Source organism: Oncorhynchus gorbuscha, linkage group LG17, assembly GCF_021184085.1.
Source record: "Oncorhynchus gorbuscha isolate QuinsamMale2020 ecotype Even-year linkage group LG17, OgorEven_v1.0, whole genome shotgun sequence".
Classification (NCBI taxonomy): domain Eukaryota; kingdom Metazoa; phylum Chordata; class Actinopteri; order Salmoniformes; family Salmonidae; genus Oncorhynchus; species Oncorhynchus gorbuscha.
Genome location: NC_060189.1, coordinates 51,102,575 through 51,121,938, shown reverse-complemented (window position 1 = coordinate 51,121,938; position 19,364 = coordinate 51,102,575). Strand labels below are relative to the sequence as shown.

The following is a 19,364-nucleotide window of genomic DNA, read 5'->3' as shown; positions in this document are numbered from 1 at the left end:
GTACAGAAACACCCCCAAAAAAACAGATATTATGTGCTTAAAAAAATATTACAATTAGCATAAAAATATAAAAAATATAATAAAATATGAAAAATCCATGTACAGTGTATTGTCATTGTGGATGAAGGATATGATGATGATGATCACAAGTTATAAGAGTCGTAATCACTGTTTCTGTTAGACGAAGGCTCTCGGCTGGTGTTCACCGTCAGCCTCTCCAATCCTGGGAGAACGAGAGGGAACGTAACGCTTTAGGGTCTAATACTAAAATTGAGATACCTTTGCATGCGTCATTCAAAGTTTGTGTAAGTCACACAATTCTCAGGTTAGGCTTCCGCCTGTGTAAATAGAAGAGTGGAGTGAGGAAGAGTGTGTGTGTGTGTGTGTGTGTGTGTGTGTGTGTGTGTGTGTGTGTGTGTGTGTGTGTGTGTGTGTGTGTGTGTGTGTGTGTGTGTGTGTGTGTGTGTGTGTGTGTGTGTGTGTGTGTGTGTGTGTGTGTGTCACCAGGGTAGGAGTGTCTCTTGTCTGTGTTGTCGTTAAGTTGGAGTCCAGCCTTCCCTCTATGGTAGGAGACTGTGAGACAGACAGACAGACAGACAGACAGACAGACAGACAGACAGACAGACAGACAGACAGACAGACAGACGGACGGACGGACGGAGACGGTGAGGACGGAGACAGACAGACAGACGGACGGACGGACGGACGGACGGACGGACGGACGGACGGACGGACGGACGGACGGACGGACGGACGGACGGACGGAGGAGGGGGAAGAGGTGGTTATGGATTACATCGCTTGCCAAGATGCTGTATTATTTGAGAGAGAACAATCGAAGTCTGTGTGTGCGTGTAACGTGAACTCATCAACTCAACACATTATTCAACGATTCCACGTCTCTCCTACTTAGGCCTGCAACTTGGCCTGGTGGGTGTGCGTGTGTCTAGGAGTCATTGACTCACCACTTTGGCTCTGCGTAGGTCCGATCCACCGACTCTGCCTCTTGTCTGACACTGAATCACAGACATAAAACATGTTGATTAGAGGTCATGTTATAATGTTATATTGTCAACACACATGACCAACACACACCAAGTACCCGACCAACACACACCACATTACCAACACACACCAAGATAACATGCCTCAATGACAAAAGAAACACTTGATCCATAACTGACAAAATACGAATCAAATAAATGCCACACCGATCCTGGTATCAACATCCTTTTCTTTTCTGCCATGAACTTATGACACATTATTTGATCAACTGCTATTGGATCGGTCCAAGTACTGTGGACTTGTTTCTTTAAGAACTTTATTGCAGTAATTGAAGTGCTTTGTTGTCATCCTAAATGTACGCTCATGTGTTCAGTGTTTAGATCTGGGCCCGTTAACGCACTGCATCTCAGAGTAGAAGTGCTGATCTAGGATCAGCATTGGCCTTTTGGATCGTAATGAATACGACGAGTACATGAACGGATCCTAGATCAGCGCTCCTACGCCGCCAAGCTTTGTGGATGCAGGCCCAGGTGTCTGGTACTCACGTCTCCTACGGAGGGCCTTGAGGGAGGGCTGCCCGAAACGCACCATCAGCACCACCAGCACCAGAACACACAGCAGACCAGTCACCACCTTATAGCCCACTAACTGATCTGAGACAACTGGAGTGGAGAGGAGATGAGATTCATATTTAACCGTGACTTTACTGGGCTGGCCCCAGATCTGTTCGTACAGTCTTACCAACTCCTGTGGTCATTTGGCAAGACAACCTAAATAGATACGGGACCAGGCTATTGTTTTACAGCACCGTATAAAACACTGACAAAAATATGTAAAAAGTGTACTTACAAAGATATTCATGTACTTGTACGCACGTGTGGTATTTCAACCCATTGTCAAGACTCTACTACACAGAGAGAGAGAGAGAGAGAGAGAGAGAGAGAGAGAGAGAGAGAGAGAGAGAGAGAGAGAGAGAGAGAGAGAGAGAGAGAGAGAGAGATTATTCATAGAGAAATATACGCAGAAAGGACACACAAACATACAGGACTCACCTTCACATTGGATCCCCAGTGTTGTACAGGGGTTGTTGGCAACACTTCCATTCGTACTGATCTGGTAACCCAAAGCTTTAGGATTGATCTTAGTCCACTTTGGGGAGCCCCCGCAGCCCTTCCTCTTACACAGCCCTGCACGATGAAGGCTACGATGGGTGAGAATGTTAAAGCAGACTGGCAAGGAATGGGACGAGAGGAGAGACAGGTGTACGTCCCCCTTACAGGACTTTTCTTCCCATTTGACCTTGATAACACCCAGCGCAGGTGGCGGAGACTCGGGCTGGGTCGGAGAGGAACAGGAAGTGGAGACTTTACACACACAGGAAGTGGTGGGAGCAGGGGGAATGAAGGTAGCAGGAGTGGAGTTGGATGGTGTGAGAGGTTGGGAGGTGGATACCTTGATTTCATTGGTTACTACACAGAGAGAGAGAGAGAGAGAGAGAGAGAGAGAGAGAGAGAGAGAGAGAGAGAGAGAGAGAGAGAGAGAGAGAGAGAGAGAGAGAGAGAGAGAGAGAGAGAGAGAGAGAGAGAGAGAGAGAGAGAGAGAGAGAGAGAGAGAGATTATTCATACCACGGAAACAACAGCAAAGAAAGGAAATTGGTATCTTGGAATCCATATCTACAAAAAATATTTTTATTAGATTTTTAAAAAATCAATATTACATGTCATGCGGTAGTTTCTAATCACAGAGGCAGTTTTTCAAAAGTCTAACGGGGAATGTTTGTCCACCTGCAGCGGGGACTAAAATTGGCCTGGATTAGCCTAACCCTCTCTAATCTATCAATTAATACAACAAATTAAGGAAACGGAAATGCTCACCCTCTACTGAGAGATGAGGTCATAAGGGTAATTATCAGACCAATGGATGATATTTACTACTATTACTACTACTACTACTACTACTACTACTACTACTACTACTACTACTCCTTCTACTACTACTACTACTTCTACTGTTAGTACTATTTCTACTTCTACTACTACTACTTCTACTTCTTCTCCTACTACTACTACTACTACTACTACTCCTTCTACTACTACTACTACTTCTACTGTTAGTACTATTTCTACTTCTACTACTACTACTTCTACTTCTTCTCCTACTACTAATAATAATACTACTACTACTACTACTACTACTACTACTACTACTACTACTACTACTGTTAGTACTATTTCTACTTCTACTACTACTACTTCTACTTCTTCTCCTACTACTACTACTACTACTTCTACTGTTAGTACTATTTCTACTTCTACTACTACTACTTCTACTTCTTCTCCTACTACTACTACTACTACTTCTACTGTTAGTACTATTTCTACTTCTACTTCTACTACTACTACTTCTACTTCTTCTACTACTACTACTACTACTAATAATAATAATACTACTACTACTACTACTACTACTACTACTACTACTACTACTAATACTACTACTACTACTACTACTAATACTAATACTACTACTACTACTACTAATAATAATAATAATAATAATACTACTACTACTACTACTATTACTACTACTACTAATAATAATAATAATAATACTACTAATAATAATAATACTACTACTACTACTACTACTACTAATAATAATAATACTACTACTACTACTACTACTACTGTTAGTACTATTTCTACTTCTACTTCTTCTCCTACTACTACTACTACTACTACTCCTTCTACTACTACTTCTACTGTTAGTACTATTTCTACTTCTACTACTACTACTTCTACTTCTTCTCCTACTACTACTATTAATAATACTACTACTACTACTTCTACTACTACTACTACTACTACTACTACTACTACTACTACTACTACTAATAATAATACTAATACTACTACTACTACTACTACTACTACTACTACTATTACTACTACTACTACTACTACTAATAATAATAATAATACTACTACTACTACTCCTACTACTACTACTACTACTACTACTACTACTAAATATAATGAATGAGTTATACTACCCGTTGGAGGGGAGACGTCAGCGTAATAATAATACTACTACTACTACTACTACTACTACTACTACTACTACTACTACTACTACTACTACTACTACTACTACTACTACTAATAATAATAATAATAATAATACTACTACTACTACAACAAACAGCATCCTATAGTGTACTTACCTTTAAGCAGGGCCCATATGGATGAGGGATGGGCATAAATGACAAAATACAATGACAAAATACCATAAAGATCAATGTATCAAAATAAACGACCAAATATTTGTATTTGGAAATGTATTGTATTAAAAAACATGTACTTTTACATTTTAAAATACAGAAATGCACTTGCAGGTACCCGGCCCCGAACAACGGTCAACATTCTCAGCAACAGTAACAGGAATGTTTTGCGTGCCGTGACTGTGATCCTGTTGCCTAGTCACTCGACCTACATGTGCATAGCTACAGTACATTCCGGAAAGTATTCAGACACTTTTGACTTTTCCCACGTTGCTACGTTACGGCCTTAATCTGAAATGGATTAAATAAATACAAAATCCTCCTCAATCTATCACACAATTCTCAATAATGACAAAAAATGAAAACAGGTGTTTAGAAATGTTTGCAAATGTAGGGACTGGGAGACTAGTCAAGATCTAGGGAAAGATGAACAGGGCAAAGAACAGAGAGATCCTTGGTGATAACCTGCTCCAGAGTGCTCAGTACCTCAGACTGGGGCGAAGGTTCACCTTTACAACAGGACAACGACCCTAAGCACACGGCCAAGACAATGTAGAAGTGGCTTCGGGACAAGTCTCTGAATGTCCTTGAGTGGCCTAGCCAGAGCCCGGACCTGAACCCGAGAGACCTGAAAATAGCTGTGCATCGACGCTCCCCATCCAACCTGAAAGAGCTTGAGAGGTTCTGCAGAGAAGAATGGGAGAAACTCCCCAAATACAGGTACTCCAAGCTTGTAGCGTCATACCCAAGAAGACTCAAGGCTGTAATCGCTGCAAAAGGTGCTTCAACAAAGTACTGAGTAAAACGGTCTGAATACTAATGTAAATGTGATATTTGTGTGTAGATTGATGAGGGGGAAAATCTATTTCATCCTTTTTAGAATAAGGATATAACGTAACAACATTTGGAGGGAGTCAAAAGGTCTGTATACTTTCCGAATGCACTGTGTCTCAACTGCCTCGTACCCCTGCACATCGACTCGGGAACTGTTGTCCCCTGTATATAGCCATGTTATTTTGACTCATTACTGTTAGTTGTTTTTCCCTGAGTATTTATTCCTCGTGTCACTCTTTATATGTGTTATTCATCTTTGTTCTATTATCTTTAACTCTGCATTGTTGGAAAAGGACCCGTGAGTCAGCATTTCACTGTTCGCCTTCAGCCTTTTGTTCACAAAGCATGTGACAAATGCACATTTATTTTCTTTGATATGTTGTTGTTTATCTACTTTAGTCGAATGCACTGAGTCGAAGTCACGCTCTATAAGAGTGTCTGCTAAATGACCAAAATGTAAATAAATATGTGAAAATGAACATACCAAAATGATCTGCAAAAGCACACGGGTTATTGTTATTGGCCTTGTTTCGGGTTGGACTTCATTAGAATAATACTCAGCATCCTTTGCAATTGTACAATTTCACATTTACATTGATGTTTTAATTGATTTAGCAGATGCTTTTAGCAAACCATAGTGCCATCAAAATGCTGATACCAATGCAGGGAGAAAGGGGGACGCAAAATTGTGAACCGCTATAAAAGAAATTGTGTAGAAAAGTATTGAATGAAAATAAAAATGACAGCTCTTGAAAGTATCTTGTTACAAAATACATTGGAGTTTAGCCCAGTGTAATACATGTTTTAAAATACTCAAAAGTAATTGAAATACATATATCAAATACATGTAACAGAAATACTGCCCATCTCTGATAGGGAATAGGGACGCAGCCAAATGACTACAATTCTGCTGCTTCGAGTTCAACCGTCAATGTCAGTGTTGTGTATCAGAACACGAGAAAATTGTGTATCATAATGGACTCACGGAAACCACGAGACTGTATTTCAATAAAGACTTACCAACATTCAGGGCCAGGACTGTAAGTACAAGCCTTCTATTCATTCTGGAGATGACCAGCTTGAGAAAAACAGGGGAGAGAAGAAGAGAAGAGAGACAATGCGCTTCAAACAAAAAAAACGACAGACAGACAGACTGAAGAGAGAGGAAACGGTGCAGAAGTCTAAACTCCTCGCTCTCCTTTCTCCCACCCTCTGTTTCTCTATCCATAAAGCCTTCTCTTCATCTTTGGCGTTTGCTGCTTTTCTTCTGAGAGGTTTTCTGCAAACTTCCTCACTTCAAAGACAGGCACAAAAAAAGGAAGAGAGAAGAAGAAAAGAAAGAAGTGAAAAGGAGAAGAGTGGAGGATAAGTGCGAGAGGCAGAAAGAAAAATGAGAATTGTTCACCTTTAGACATTTTTGTTGAGTCAGTCATGACCCTGATTTTCATACGCCTTCCAACAGTGAAGTGTGTTTGTGCGCCTGTGTTTGTATGTGTGTGTGTGTGTGTTCTCCAATAGGTCAATGTACACACCAATGCCGGGTACACCAGTTGTTTGCAGCAAAATCCCTATTATGAGTTTGATTCCTGCATAGGCCACATCTACAGGTAACTGCCCAAATGAAGGAAACACCAACACAAAGGGTCAATAGGGCGCTGGGCCTCCACGAGCCGTCAGAATAGTTTCAACGCTCCCTGGCATAGATTCTGTCTGGAACTGGAGGGACGTGACACCATCCTTCCACGAGAAATTCCATCATTTGTTGATGGTGGTGGAAAACGCTGTCTCAGGCACCGCTCAAGAATCTCCCATAAGTGTTCAATTGGGTTGAGATTTCACACACGCTTTAAACACCCTACACTAAGCATCTTTGAGACCCCTCTTTCAAAGTCACTGAGATCTATTCTTCTAGCCATGGTAGCCAATATATTTGGGCAACAGGGCATTTTATTAAATGATGCTAAGCATGATGGGATGCTAACTGCTTAATATACTCAGGAAGTGTATTGTGTGGAAGCACCTGCGTTCAATATACTTTGTATCCCTCATTTACTCAAGTGTTTCTTTTACTTTGGCAGTTACCTGTTCACGATGTATTTAATTATCATTTATATTGTTGGGGAATTTAGAGAATTTAAAGGTGATATTATAAATCCGTTGTTAGTTTGTGGATAGTGTTGTGTACAACCTTCCCTTTAACTGTAGCGTAATACATTAGCTGTGGATTAAAGTGTCTGCTAAATGACCATATTATATTATTTTATATCCTATTTAATAACCATATTATTATTATGTTCTTTGTTATCCTACAGTGCTTTCAGGAAATATGTATACCCCTTGACTTGTTCTACATTTTGTTGTGTTACAGCAGAAATTCAAAATGGACAATTAATTTTTATTTCAGCCATCTACACACAATACCCGATAAGGACCAAGTGAAAACGTGTGTTTAGAAATTGTTTCTAATTTATAAAAAATTAAATACAGAAATATCTCATTTACATAAGTATCCACACCCCTGAATCAATACTTTGTTAAAAGCACCTTTGGCAGCAATTAGAGCTGAGAGTCTTTCAAAATTCTTCATGCTGTCAAATTGGTTGTTGATCATTGCTAGACAACCATTTTCAGGTCTTGCCATAGATTTTCAAGTAGATTTAAATCAAAGCTGTAACTCGGTCACTCAAGAACATTCACTGTCTTCTTGATAAGCAACTCCAGTGTAGATTTAGCCTTGTGTTTAAGGTTATTGTTCTGCTGAAAGGTGAATTCATCTCCCAGTGTCTGGTGGAAAGCAGACCAAACCAGGTTTTCCTCTAGGATTTCGCCTGTGCTTAGCTCCACTCCGTTCCTTTTTTTTTATCCTGAAAACCGCCTCAGTCAAATACAAGCATACTCATAACATGATACAGCCACAACTATGTTTGAAAATATGAAGAGTCGTACTCAGTAATGTGTTGTATTGGATTTTCCCCAAACATAACAATTTGTGTTCAGGACAAAAAGTTCATCGCTATTCCATTTTTTCCCCAGTATTACTTTAGTGCCTTGTTGCAAATGCATGTTTTGAAATATTAAGTTAGTATTGTGGAGCAACTGCAATGTTTATCCATCTTCAGTTTTCTCCTTTCACAGCCTGTAACTCTGTAACTGTTTTTAAGTCACTATTGGCCTCATGGTGAAAATCCGAGTGGTTTCCTTCATGTCAACAGCAACTGAGTTAGGAAGGAAGCCTGTATCTTTGAAGAGACTGAGTATATTGATGCACCATCCAAAGTGTATTTAATAACTTCACCATGTTCAACGGGATATTCAATGTCTGTTTTAAAAAAAAATGTTACCCATCTATCTATAGGTGCCCATCTTTGCGAGGCATTGGAAAACCTCCCTGGTCTTTGTGGTTGAATCTGTGTTTGAAAGTTACTGCTCGACTGAGGGACCTTACAGATAATTGAATGTCTGGGGCACAGAGATGAGGTAGTCCTTCAAATATCATGTCAAACACTATTATTGCACACACAATGAGTGAATGCAACGTATGGGACTTGTTCAGCACATTTTTACTCCTGAATTAATTTAGGTTTGTCATAACAAAGGGGTTCAATACTTATTGATTCAAGAAATTTCAGCTTTTCAATTTTTACTAATTTGTTTAAAAAAAATACACATATATATATATATTTTGACATTATGAGGTATTGTTTATAGGCCAGTGACTAAAAGTCAACATTTAATTAATTTAAAATTCAGGCTGTAACAGAACAAAATGTCGAAAAAGTCGTGTGGGTGTGAACGCTTTCTGAAGGCACTGTACTTAATGTTTTCTTTTCTTAATTCAACCATTACTCATGTTTTCTGTTCGTTCACACCCGTCCATTCCCTCCCTCTTTTGCTCTCGTTTTCTCTCATCTTCAGTCTCTGGTTTACCGAGCCGTAGATGTGTAGAAAGCCCCGTAAAAAAATTGCCCTCCTCTTCCTTTCTCTATGAGACACTTCTCTCCGTACTTTGACTCAATATTCAAAACCTAGGACCATCCCGCTTTCCCCTCCTCCTCCTAGTTGTTAAACAAAACAAAAAAAAATCTACATTTCTCACATTTTTTAAAATCGTTCTGTAACAGTATGAATTTGGATGATATTTGTCTATCAGTAAATGTACAATTGAGCCTACATACACCTACTGTACTGTATATTATAGACTACAGCTACAGAAATCGTTCCACAACAATTGATTGATGACAATAATCACTGAGTAGGAATATTTGATAGGTTAGGTGGGAGTTTTTCCTCCACTGAAGTCACCTAGTATTTCAGTGGCCTCCTTTCCCTGCAGAGGTCCGTCGCTCTCTCTCTCTCTCCCTCTCTCTCTCTTCTCCCTGGTTAGGTCTTCTCGGCCCACATCAGAAAAAGATCATCACAATCAGCGAGGGGGAACGAAGGCCTGATAGTAAACTCTGTTCGAGACAAAACGAGCAAGGCCCACGCCCTTTCAGAACAAATCAATTGAACTCTTATCAAGTTCTATCCGATTGAATTCATCTTGAAGCAATTGGGAGTAACAGGCAAAACTAACTTTCACCCCACGTCAGGCAGTTATCGTGGTATTTGTATTTTCTCCCAACACCAGAGAAAAGATAAGTAGATAAAACTTTTTTTTTTATCATTCAAATTTCGAGTCAGAACACAGCCCTCTTAGATCAAGTTCAGTATTTAATTAATATTCACACAAAAAAATAAGAAACTTAAAACAAGCTCCAAGCTTGTATTTTTATGTCCCCCTTATTTATGCTGCATATCTCCTGTTGGGCTTCTAAAACCCAATTTCGGACTCATCTTTTCTTCCTTAAATATGGAGTTAGGCTTGTCTCCCAAACGGAACACCATTCTCTGCCCACAGGGGCTCTGGTCAAAAGTAGTGAATTTTTGTAAGGGGTAGGGTGCTATTTGGGCCAGTTGTAGTGAGACAATCCCATTAAGACATTGCCCCCTGGTCGTAGACGTCACCAGTCAGTCCAACCAGTTAACCTGATGAAGAAGCCCTACATAACTAAAACAGAAGCTTCATAACACCTTCATAGGGGCATGATGACAACCAATGTAGTAATGCTCTGTTGAAGACCACCGATTAAGGTTGTGGAGCTCACGACTTTAACACGAGTCTATGAATGCTGTATGAGTCGTAGTGAAGGCGGTATGAATCTCTGTAGAACCCCCCCTCGGGTAACAGCTCTCTCCTCTTGTGCTTTCTGAGCCAAAGCAGGCAGACGGGTCCCAAATGGCACCCACTTCCCTATGTAGTGCACTACTTTTGACCAGAGCCCTGAGGGAATAGGGTTCCATTTGGGGAGCAATCTATCAATCCCTTGTTTTAATGTCATGTCACATGTTATTGATCACAGCTCTTTAATCATTTGTACAAATGACATTATATTATTCTCATTGAAAGTGAACTTACAGAAATAAACTATTTCCTCATTGTATTCATTGTCAAGCATCAGTTCATGTCGACTGGCAGATTATGGAGAGGGGGTGAAATAGAGAGTGAGGTGAGAAAGACAAGAGGCGAGTTTAACGCCAAGGGAGCCTCGTGGGGGAAGAGACGAAAAAAAACAGAGTGTGAAGTAAGAAAACGGAGAGATCAGAGAGAAGAGAAACAGGCATGATTCGACAGAGAATACAGATATGATTCTGTAAACAATGACGTCATTGTCAATAGGCATCAAAACACCTAAACCAACCAACCAAAACATCCTGTCAAGAAAAGAAAAAAAGACTTGGAAGCTAAACTTGTAAGACATGCAGATGTAGGATCTTAACTTGATCACACTGTTGTTGCAGGAAATTTCCTGCACAGCAGAAAATTCAAACTTATAGTGTATTCAAGGTGGAAAACTGTCTTAAGTTATTCATTTCAGACTTCATTTGCCTTGACAATTTATCGAACCCTACAAAAACATCCATTATAATCCACACGTCATTTTGCTGCAGGATTATTTTCCTGCTGTGAGAAACGGATCAAACTAAGATCCTACACCTGTAAAGATGTCCAGATTTGGCATAGAAACAAACATCATACATGCAGAGCCAGGTGAACAAGAAAGAAGATAGGGTTATTGAAGTCTCCAAAATGACCACTGATCAGGGCCCGCATTCATAAAGCCGCTCAGAGTAAGAGTACTGATATAGGATCAGTTTAGCCTTTTAGATCATAATGAATACGACTGCATGGACAGGTCCTAGAGTTGCTATGATTTCATGGGATTTTCCTTCTTTAGTATTGTCTTATGTACTTCCTAACCAGAACGAAGAGCGACAAAGACAGTTTACATTTACATTTACAGGGACAACAGAATCCCTGAACAGAACTGCACCTGTAAAACGTTTTGGCTCGGGTGGGTATTAAGTTAACATCATCATGTACGAACGAATATGATCAACACATGTCATCTGACATCGGTGTAGAATGATATGGGTGTTAGAACAAGTCAAATGTACTCCAATGCGTATACCGTACAGTGCCACAAGGGACTTGTGCTACGGGGTGAAACCAGCGATAAGGAATACATGTCTAGATCTATTTTATGTAGAACATGACTCTCTGACATGTAGAATAAGGAGTCACGTCAGCTCCATTTCTATCTGAAACGTACGTGGCCAAAGTATCGTTGATTGGCTCAGTATTCCACAAAGGGAGGGAGAAGAGTGAAAGGGCCGGCAGCCAATAGGAGGAGAGAGAGGGGAGAGTGAAGGGGCCCGACAGCCAATGGGAGAGTGTTTCTAACAACACATTGGAACACAAGGGGAGGTCCTGAGACAGTTATGCACTTGAGAATGACAGGAGGGGAGGAGAAGAGAGAGAAAGAAAGAGAGAGAGCGAGAGAAAATAAAGAAAGAAAGAGAAAGAGACAGAAAGAGAGAGAGAGAGAAAAAGAAAGAGAGAAAGAGAAAGAGAGAGAAAGAGAGAGAGAGAAAGAAAGAGAGAAAGAGAGAGAGAGAAAGAAAGAGAGAAAGAAAGAGAGAGAGAAAGAGAGAGATCGAGAGAGCAAAATGAGGGAGAGACTGGAGAATGTGTGGTGGGAGAGGAGTGACGAGGTGAGAGCAGAGGGAGGTTCAGGAGTAGGGCTGTGGCACTCCAAACCCGGGCCTGTACAATGGCCTGCCTGTGGGGGACTGAGAGTTGGGCAGAGCAGGGCCCGTGGGGTAGCTATACCCCTCAATCCCACCGTAAGGGTACGCAGAAGGGTAGGGGGCACTGTACTGCCCGAACGCAGACCCTGAGCCGGGGACGCCAGGGAACGTGGGCTGGGTGGGGTACGGGCAGGCATTGGCCGGAGGCCCGAAAGCGGGACGGGCTGAGTAGCTCGCCGCTGAGGTGAAAGGTGAGCCGGGGCTGGGATAGGGAGGAAATTGACCTGGGGGAATGGACGGGCCTGGTCCTGCGGAAGTGGCTGTCGGGTTAGGAGGGGAGACAGGGTAAGGGGCGTAAGGTAGGGCGGAGCCAGGGCCATTTTGGGAAGAGGGGTTTTGGAAGCTAGAGTGATTGTTGGGATTGGAATTCTGCTGCGGTTGTTGTTGCTGAGGAGCTTGATGATGATGATGATGATGATTCCATGGCGATGACTGTGTTGTCGCTGGGTCCTGATTGGCGCTTGTTTGTGATGTCATGGAGCCGGCGTCAACGGCGGCGGTCTCCTTCTTCTGGCGCAGGATCTCCTGCAGTTTCTCTATCCGCACTCGTCTTTTGTGAGCGAGGGAGCGGAGGGAGAGGAAGCGGTCAAGGAACGAGTCCAGAGACAGCTGGCCATCCAGAAACTCATCTGCCAGACTCTGATGGAGAGAGAGAGAGAGAGAGAGAGAGAGAGAGAGAGAGAGAGAGAGAGAGAGAGAGAGAGAGAGAGACAGAGAGAGATGGAGAGAAAAAGAGCGAGGGATCGGGGTAAATATGGACACACTATTGACAATGTCTGAGAACATGTTATTTAGTATTGTAATTATGTCTTATTCCAACTGCTGGTTCTCTGTACGGCGTTCAATAGAGTAAGAGATGAGTAGATCATTTTGTTGCCATTGGTCCTGTGTTTAAGGATACATAGGCATTTCCCAATCTCGCCAACAGTATAATCTGACGGTTTCATTTTCCGACTGAGTCGTCTGTCACTGTGGCCTCTCACCTCTGACTCAGTCTCTGTGCTGGCGCCCTCTGTCTGGAGTCTGGAGAACAACCCCTCTGGTGATACCTGCCCCATGATGCCATCTGGGGGGGAGAGAGAGAGTGTAAGAGACCAGTATAGAGGGAGGGAGTGAGTGTAAGAGACCAGTATAGAGGGAGGGAGTGAGTGTAAGAGACCAATATAGAGGGAGGGAGGGAGGGAGGGAGGGAGGGAGGGGGAGGGAGGGATGGAGGGAGGGAGGGAGGGAGGGAGGGAGGGAGGGAGGGAGGGAGGGAGGGATGGAGGGAGGGAGGGAGGGAGGGAGGGAGGGAGGGAGGGAGTGTAAGAGACCAGTATAGAGGGAGGGAGGGAGTGTAAGAGACCAGTATAGAGGGTGGGAGGGAGTGTAAGAGACCAGTATAGAGGGTGGGAGGGAGTGTAAGAGACCAGTATAGAGGGAGGGAGGGAGTGTAAGAGACCAGTATAGAGGGAGGGAGGGAGTGTAAGAGACCAGTATAGAGGGAGGGAGGGAGTGTAAGAGACCAGTATAGAGGGAGGGAGGGAGTGTAAGAGACCAGTATAGAGGGAGGGAGTGTAAGAGACCAATATAGAGGGAGGGAGTGTAAGAGACCAATATAGAGGGAGTATAAGAGAGAAAGAGGGTGAAAGAAAGAGAAAGGGGCATAAACACCTCCCACACTTCAATGTCACGCCAAGCTTCTCAGTCCCCGTAGACACACACAACACCGACAGCACAATGCTTTACACCTGTTGTTAAACAGTAGGCTTGGGAGGTATACTGTATATACCATATCCCGGGGTATTTGGGAAAAAGCCACAGGCTGGTTTTTTCAATACCGTCAAAACTACTTAGCTGAAGTTTTTCAATAAATTGGAACATTTGTAGCTACTTTTTAAGTTATTACCCGCAGGCAACTTGTATAATATGTTAGGAGATAAAGCAGATCGCGTTCTTCATTTCACCAGTCACATTATTTTACATTATGAAGCTTACAGTTGTTCGCCAGAACAGTTGAGACAGTCACGTGTTTGTTTGTAAATGGCACAACGGGAGAAAGCGAGCTAGTGAGTCCGTAGCGTTTGATATCTATAGGCGAATCACAGTTGTGCGGCACACAAGAGGTGATGAAGTTACAATTGTACGCAATTCACTACTAAATGTAGCCATTTTTTACCCCCTGTGCTTCCTACTAATAGTTTTCTTTCTCCTCCCATCTGCTCCATGTACACATGCAGCTCTTCCTTCAGAAAAGCACACACCAAAACTTTGTTCATTTGCGCGATTTCTCTCGTAAACGTCCACACTCTCCAAAAACGTCATTCGGTAGTTACTAACTATGCTTGTATAACTTAATGAGCTGGATTTGCAATGCATTTGTTCGTTTTTGCTTGTTAGCACACTATGTGATTTCACTATTAGTTTGTGCTAATTTTGCTAGCATTCTGGTAATAGAAGCACAATGGGTTTTCTTGCGTCTTTAGCGCCCCCATGTGTGCCATACAGGTAACACCGTAAATCCCGGAATGAGAGGAGGACGGTATGAAAATCTGGGTACCGCCGAAGCCTATTAAACACATTTAAAAATGAGAACAAACAAATCTCATGAAGCTCAATGTTGGATAAACATGGATACACACGCAACAGGAAAATCGACATTCATGCATCTTCAAATACCTCTGGTAGACTTCTCAATGAGGGCAAGCTCAAGGTTTAACACCCAGTCAAGGTGAATCCTTCGGAGGACTGATTCAGGGGCGAAATAACAACGCATTCCATATGACCTAATCACCTTTAGGAAAAACATACGACGTAACTATAATGAGCCGTACCCAATTCCAGCCCTGCAAACGGACACCATCACAAACACAGCTTCTCATGAAAAGCTGACAAAACAAGGCTGCGGGAATGTAATGTGTGCATGTACACAGATCACACGGCCTGGTCTGAGAGCTGACGGCAGTGGAATGGGAGTTGATGGGGTGGTATCCAGGGAGACCCTGGCAGACAGACACACAGGCCAGATCTGGAAGCCTGGAGAGGGGGGGGGGGTATGTGTGCCTGTGTAACCAATAAAGACCAAGGCTTAGCCCCAAATGGCACCCCATTTCCTATACTACCTAAGCAATGCACTATATAGGCGGGAGAGTGCTTTTGGTACGCAGTCACTGTGTTTGACTAGTAGAGACGAACTGAGTGTCCAGGATCTGAACAGGCCAGACAAGATCTATCCCTACACTACACGATCTCTATCTATCCCTACACTACACAATCTCTCTCAAGTCTGTTCCTGCAGTCTGTCTGTGTCTCCCTCCCGCTCATCGCTGCATCTTGCTATTTCTATTTCCATATCCTCTCCCTCTATAATGTTGCTTTTCTTCATCTCTATCTATTATCCATCAATAACCTCCCATCTCATCCCTCCCTCCCTCCCTGGGTACAGTGCTGTTTGTAGGTCTCTCCGACATCCTCAAGTTCAGAGTATCTCTCCATCTCTCATCCCTCCCTCTATCCCTTACCTTTCTGGTCACAGTGTTGTCTGTAGGTCTCTCTGACTCCCTCCAGTTCAGAGTATCTCTCCATCTCTCATCCCTCCCTCTATCCCTTACCTTTCTGGTCACAGTGTTGTCTGTAGATCTCTCTGACTCCCTCCAGTTCAGAGTATATCTCCACTAGATGTTCTCTCTGTCTCTCCAGGCGAGGCTTCATGTCCAGGTTCTGTTCTGCCAGGTTACGGTTGGAGGCCAGTGCCATCTCCCTCTCCAGCTGGATGTTCTGAATCTATAGACGAGGAAGAAGAAGGAGGAGTCCATAATACATTGTATTTCCTTCACGTCTTTTTGACCGGGACTGTGTACGACAGACATTGTAGCGACCGGACGTTAACTTCCATAGCTCGCTAATTCTTATAATGACCCTAGCCTTGATCACCATGATAGGATTGGGATAGCGTTATTGGGATTGTGGATAGTGTGTTCGTCTTGGGGATCAGGCGACCCGGGTTCAAGTCCTGCTCAGGGCACTACTCTCTCCTCCTGTATGTGACGCCACGGCAACACGTTGAATGACAACATTATCAGTCGGTGTATGACAGAAGCTGCCAGGTCCTGCCTTCTGAGACCTGCTTGACAAAAGTCAGATTTTTTGTTTAGGCAGACCTGGCTAGCCAAGACAGCAGCAACTTAACAAGATGAGTTAGCCAGGAACAGGTCATTTGCATCTACATCTAGTTAACATAACTCCCCACGTGAAGAGTGGAGACAAACAAATTAAACTCATTGGTTAGTGTTTTGGACTTATGGACAAAGGTGGAAGAGAAGTAAATATGACTGTTGATGGCAGGATGAGCCTGGACATTGCTACTAATCAGAGTGAGATGAGACCTAGATGTCCGTTCTCCGATAAATCATTCATCTAGGTCCTACACTGAGTAATAGCCAAGTTGTGTGACAGAAAAAGCAAGGCCTCAGCTCAGAGATAGGCCCTATAGACAAACTTGGCTATTCATTATCCCTTACTCAGATACAAAAAAAAAAACACGGGAGGCATTTCAGCATGAGGCGCATCTCGACTAGCCTGGTCCCAGATCGGTTTTGTGCCGTCTTGCAAAGTCCTGTGGTCAATGTCACGCCAAACATGACGCATGACAATAATAGATGACCATAGGAGTTGGTTAGAGTACACAGATCTGGGACCAGGCTACAACTCAATCTATTTAAGACACAATCGACAGACAATGAGACAAAGCAAAGACGTGATTGCTTACCTCATCAGATTCCAATGCCATGGACTCCACCCGCTCTGTATTGTCCAGCAAATCCTCCAACTCGGATTGGCTGAGGTCCTGAAGCTTGTCCATTGATTTGCAAGGACAGCTGTCAATCACATGGAGGGAAAAGTGAGCTGTCAATGTCACCTGTTTACCGAACATGGATCATTTAAGAAATTAAACTTAAAGCTAACAGATAGGATACAAAATAGATCCACACAAATTGAGAAATGAACAGGCAGGCTGATCAAATATTATATGGGAAATCTATTTTCTAGACAAAAATCTAACGTTATCATACAAGACAGAATTGGCAGTTATATGTGAGCACTAAAATGTTACATTGTTCCACCATGATGCTACATACAAGAGCTGGGCGATATGGACAAAAATCTATATTGCAATAAATTCCCTGAATTGATGAGATAACGATAAACAGAACAATACGTTTTTAACATGAATGTGCACCACATTTTTAAAAGTGTTTTATTATCCTTTAAACTACTACTAGTTTGATGGTTGTAGCCATCAATTGTCCCATTAGATTCACCCATATTAGCAAACTTATTTCATTCAAAACTTCACATTTCTCTAGTATAGGTTACTTATCGTAATGAACGGTATCAGCTAAATGGATGTAATAAGTGAATGCTAAGGTCGGGGTGTTAAAATTTGATATGTCTATGATTTTCGGTTTATCGCCCAAGCTCTACCACATACATTTTATGCTTTGATAAACCAAACTAAACGAATAGAGACTTACAATTAGTGCATGCATGTTAAGATAGTTAGGTGAGACAACACACCACAGCCTTGCTACCACACCCCTACGTACATTTTCCCTCAAAGTAAATTATCAACAAAGCCAGTGCTAGCAGGAAAAGACAATTGCAGAGAATTATTTTCTTATTTAAGATACTCTTTTGATGAGTTAGGGTTTCAAATAAATTTGCAAAAGATGGGCTGGGACTCTGCTGTCCTGACATTAGGGGGGGGAAGCTTGTTCCACCAGTGGGGTCCCAGGACAGAGAAGAGCTTTGACTGGGCTGAGTGGGAGCTGACATCTGTCATGTTTGTAACGCTCCACAACATTGTGCCCTGCTAAACGCACCCTAGCTATCTTGATTGATTGCTTGCCATCAGCTAACCAACACTAATAGTGTTGTCAACCAGCTATAGTTAGCCACAGGAAGCAGACTGGCTATCACATTATAAAGCAAGTTAGAGGGCAACATTACTTATGTTATGCTGCTAGCAAATCAAGAAATTCTTTGCGACAGGGCACACAACATTTACGGGCATCAACCTCTGTGTGTGTGTGTGTGTGTGTGTGTGTGTGTGTGTGTGTGTGTGTGTGTGTGTGTGTGTGTGTGTGTGTGTGTGTGTGTGTGTGTGTGTGTGTGTGTGTGTGTGTGTGTGTGTGTGTGTGTGTGACAGATGACGTAAAACGGGCACGGGAGCCCTGATCCCAATATACAAACAAGGCAATCTGGTTGAGGACAAATAACCGGTAAAAGACGAATCTAACATAATTATACGTGCTAGCTAGCCTTAACGGGTTGCTCGAGTTCCGTGTAGGGATGACAACAACAATCGTTATGATCACATTCAATGAAAGGCAATCTTGCTACCGTCAACTTTGAGGAAAGCCCACCGTTCGCGATCTTCATTCGACCGTGTTGCTTGATGTCAGATACAGCAGTAGTCCAACAATAATTACTTTAATATCTGCTCGAAGACAATCATAAAATAGATTAAAGAATAGCTATGTTTTATCAGCAATATTTGGAAAGTTTCACTTCACACTACCAGAAACCGCCGCCATTTTTGGAATGACCCATATTCTGCTTCCGTGGGGGGTTATTAAATGCAGTGTCAATAATTTAATGACCTTTCCAACTAAAGAAAATTCAAATATATTGTGATCGTGTTGCTGTTTTTACCACACGAATCTTTAGATAGCACAAACAGTTTTCTTTGACAGTACGTCCACTTCTTGTGGCAATGGTTTCATCCAGCGCGCAGCTGATTTGAAGGGAAATCCACCCCTACGTGACAAGAGTATTCCATGAATGCCAGCAGGGAGGTAACCAGTAAAGTAAAGGAAGTCTGGTTGGAAGAACTGGAAACATTATGTCAACGGCCAATATCTGTCATCATGACTCTCACAATAAATGCTTTTACTAATAAAACATATTGGCAGCACTATATCCAAAAAATAATGACTAACCACAAGTGAAACATTCTAACAGTATGGAAAGAATATGTTGTTTGTTATTTTTTTATTTGATTGATTGATTTAACCTTT

The 19,364-nt window shown here is 42.3% G+C and overlaps 2 protein-coding genes across 3 annotated transcripts; both read right to left on the bottom strand.

Moving 5' to 3' along the window:
• On the bottom strand, positions 1-6,252 carry LOC124001755. Its single transcript, XM_046308790.1, has 6 exons — positions 6,139-6,252; positions 2,056-2,472; positions 1,549-1,665; positions 964-1,014; positions 505-573; positions 1-223 (listed from the first exon to the last, which is right to left on the bottom strand). The coding sequence occupies exons 1-6, from the start codon at positions 6,179-6,181 to the stop codon at positions 144-146; spliced, it is 777 nt and encodes a 258-aa protein (XP_046164746.1). The 5' UTR covers positions 6,182-6,252; the 3' UTR covers positions 1-143.
• Positions 6,253-12,077: 5,825 nt separating this feature from the next.
• On the bottom strand, positions 12,078-18,907 carry LOC124001754 (vacuolar protein sorting-associated protein 37C-like). Of its 2 annotated transcripts, none has more exons than XM_046308788.1 (5): positions 18,688-18,907; positions 17,054-17,162; positions 15,897-16,068; positions 13,290-13,372; positions 12,078-12,945 (listed from the first exon to the last, which is right to left on the bottom strand). In XM_046308788.1, exons 2-5 carry the CDS (start codon positions 17,144-17,146, stop codon positions 12,229-12,231), a joined length of 1,065 nt encoding a protein of 354 aa, XP_046164744.1. In that variant the 5' UTR covers positions 17,147-17,162; positions 18,688-18,907; the 3' UTR covers positions 12,078-12,228. The 2 variants fall into 2 exon arrangements, with proteins under 2 accessions (XP_046164744.1, XP_046164745.1); XM_046308789.1 differs by having other exon boundaries at positions 18,711-18,907.
• Between the last annotated feature and the right edge of the window lie 457 nt (positions 18,908-19,364).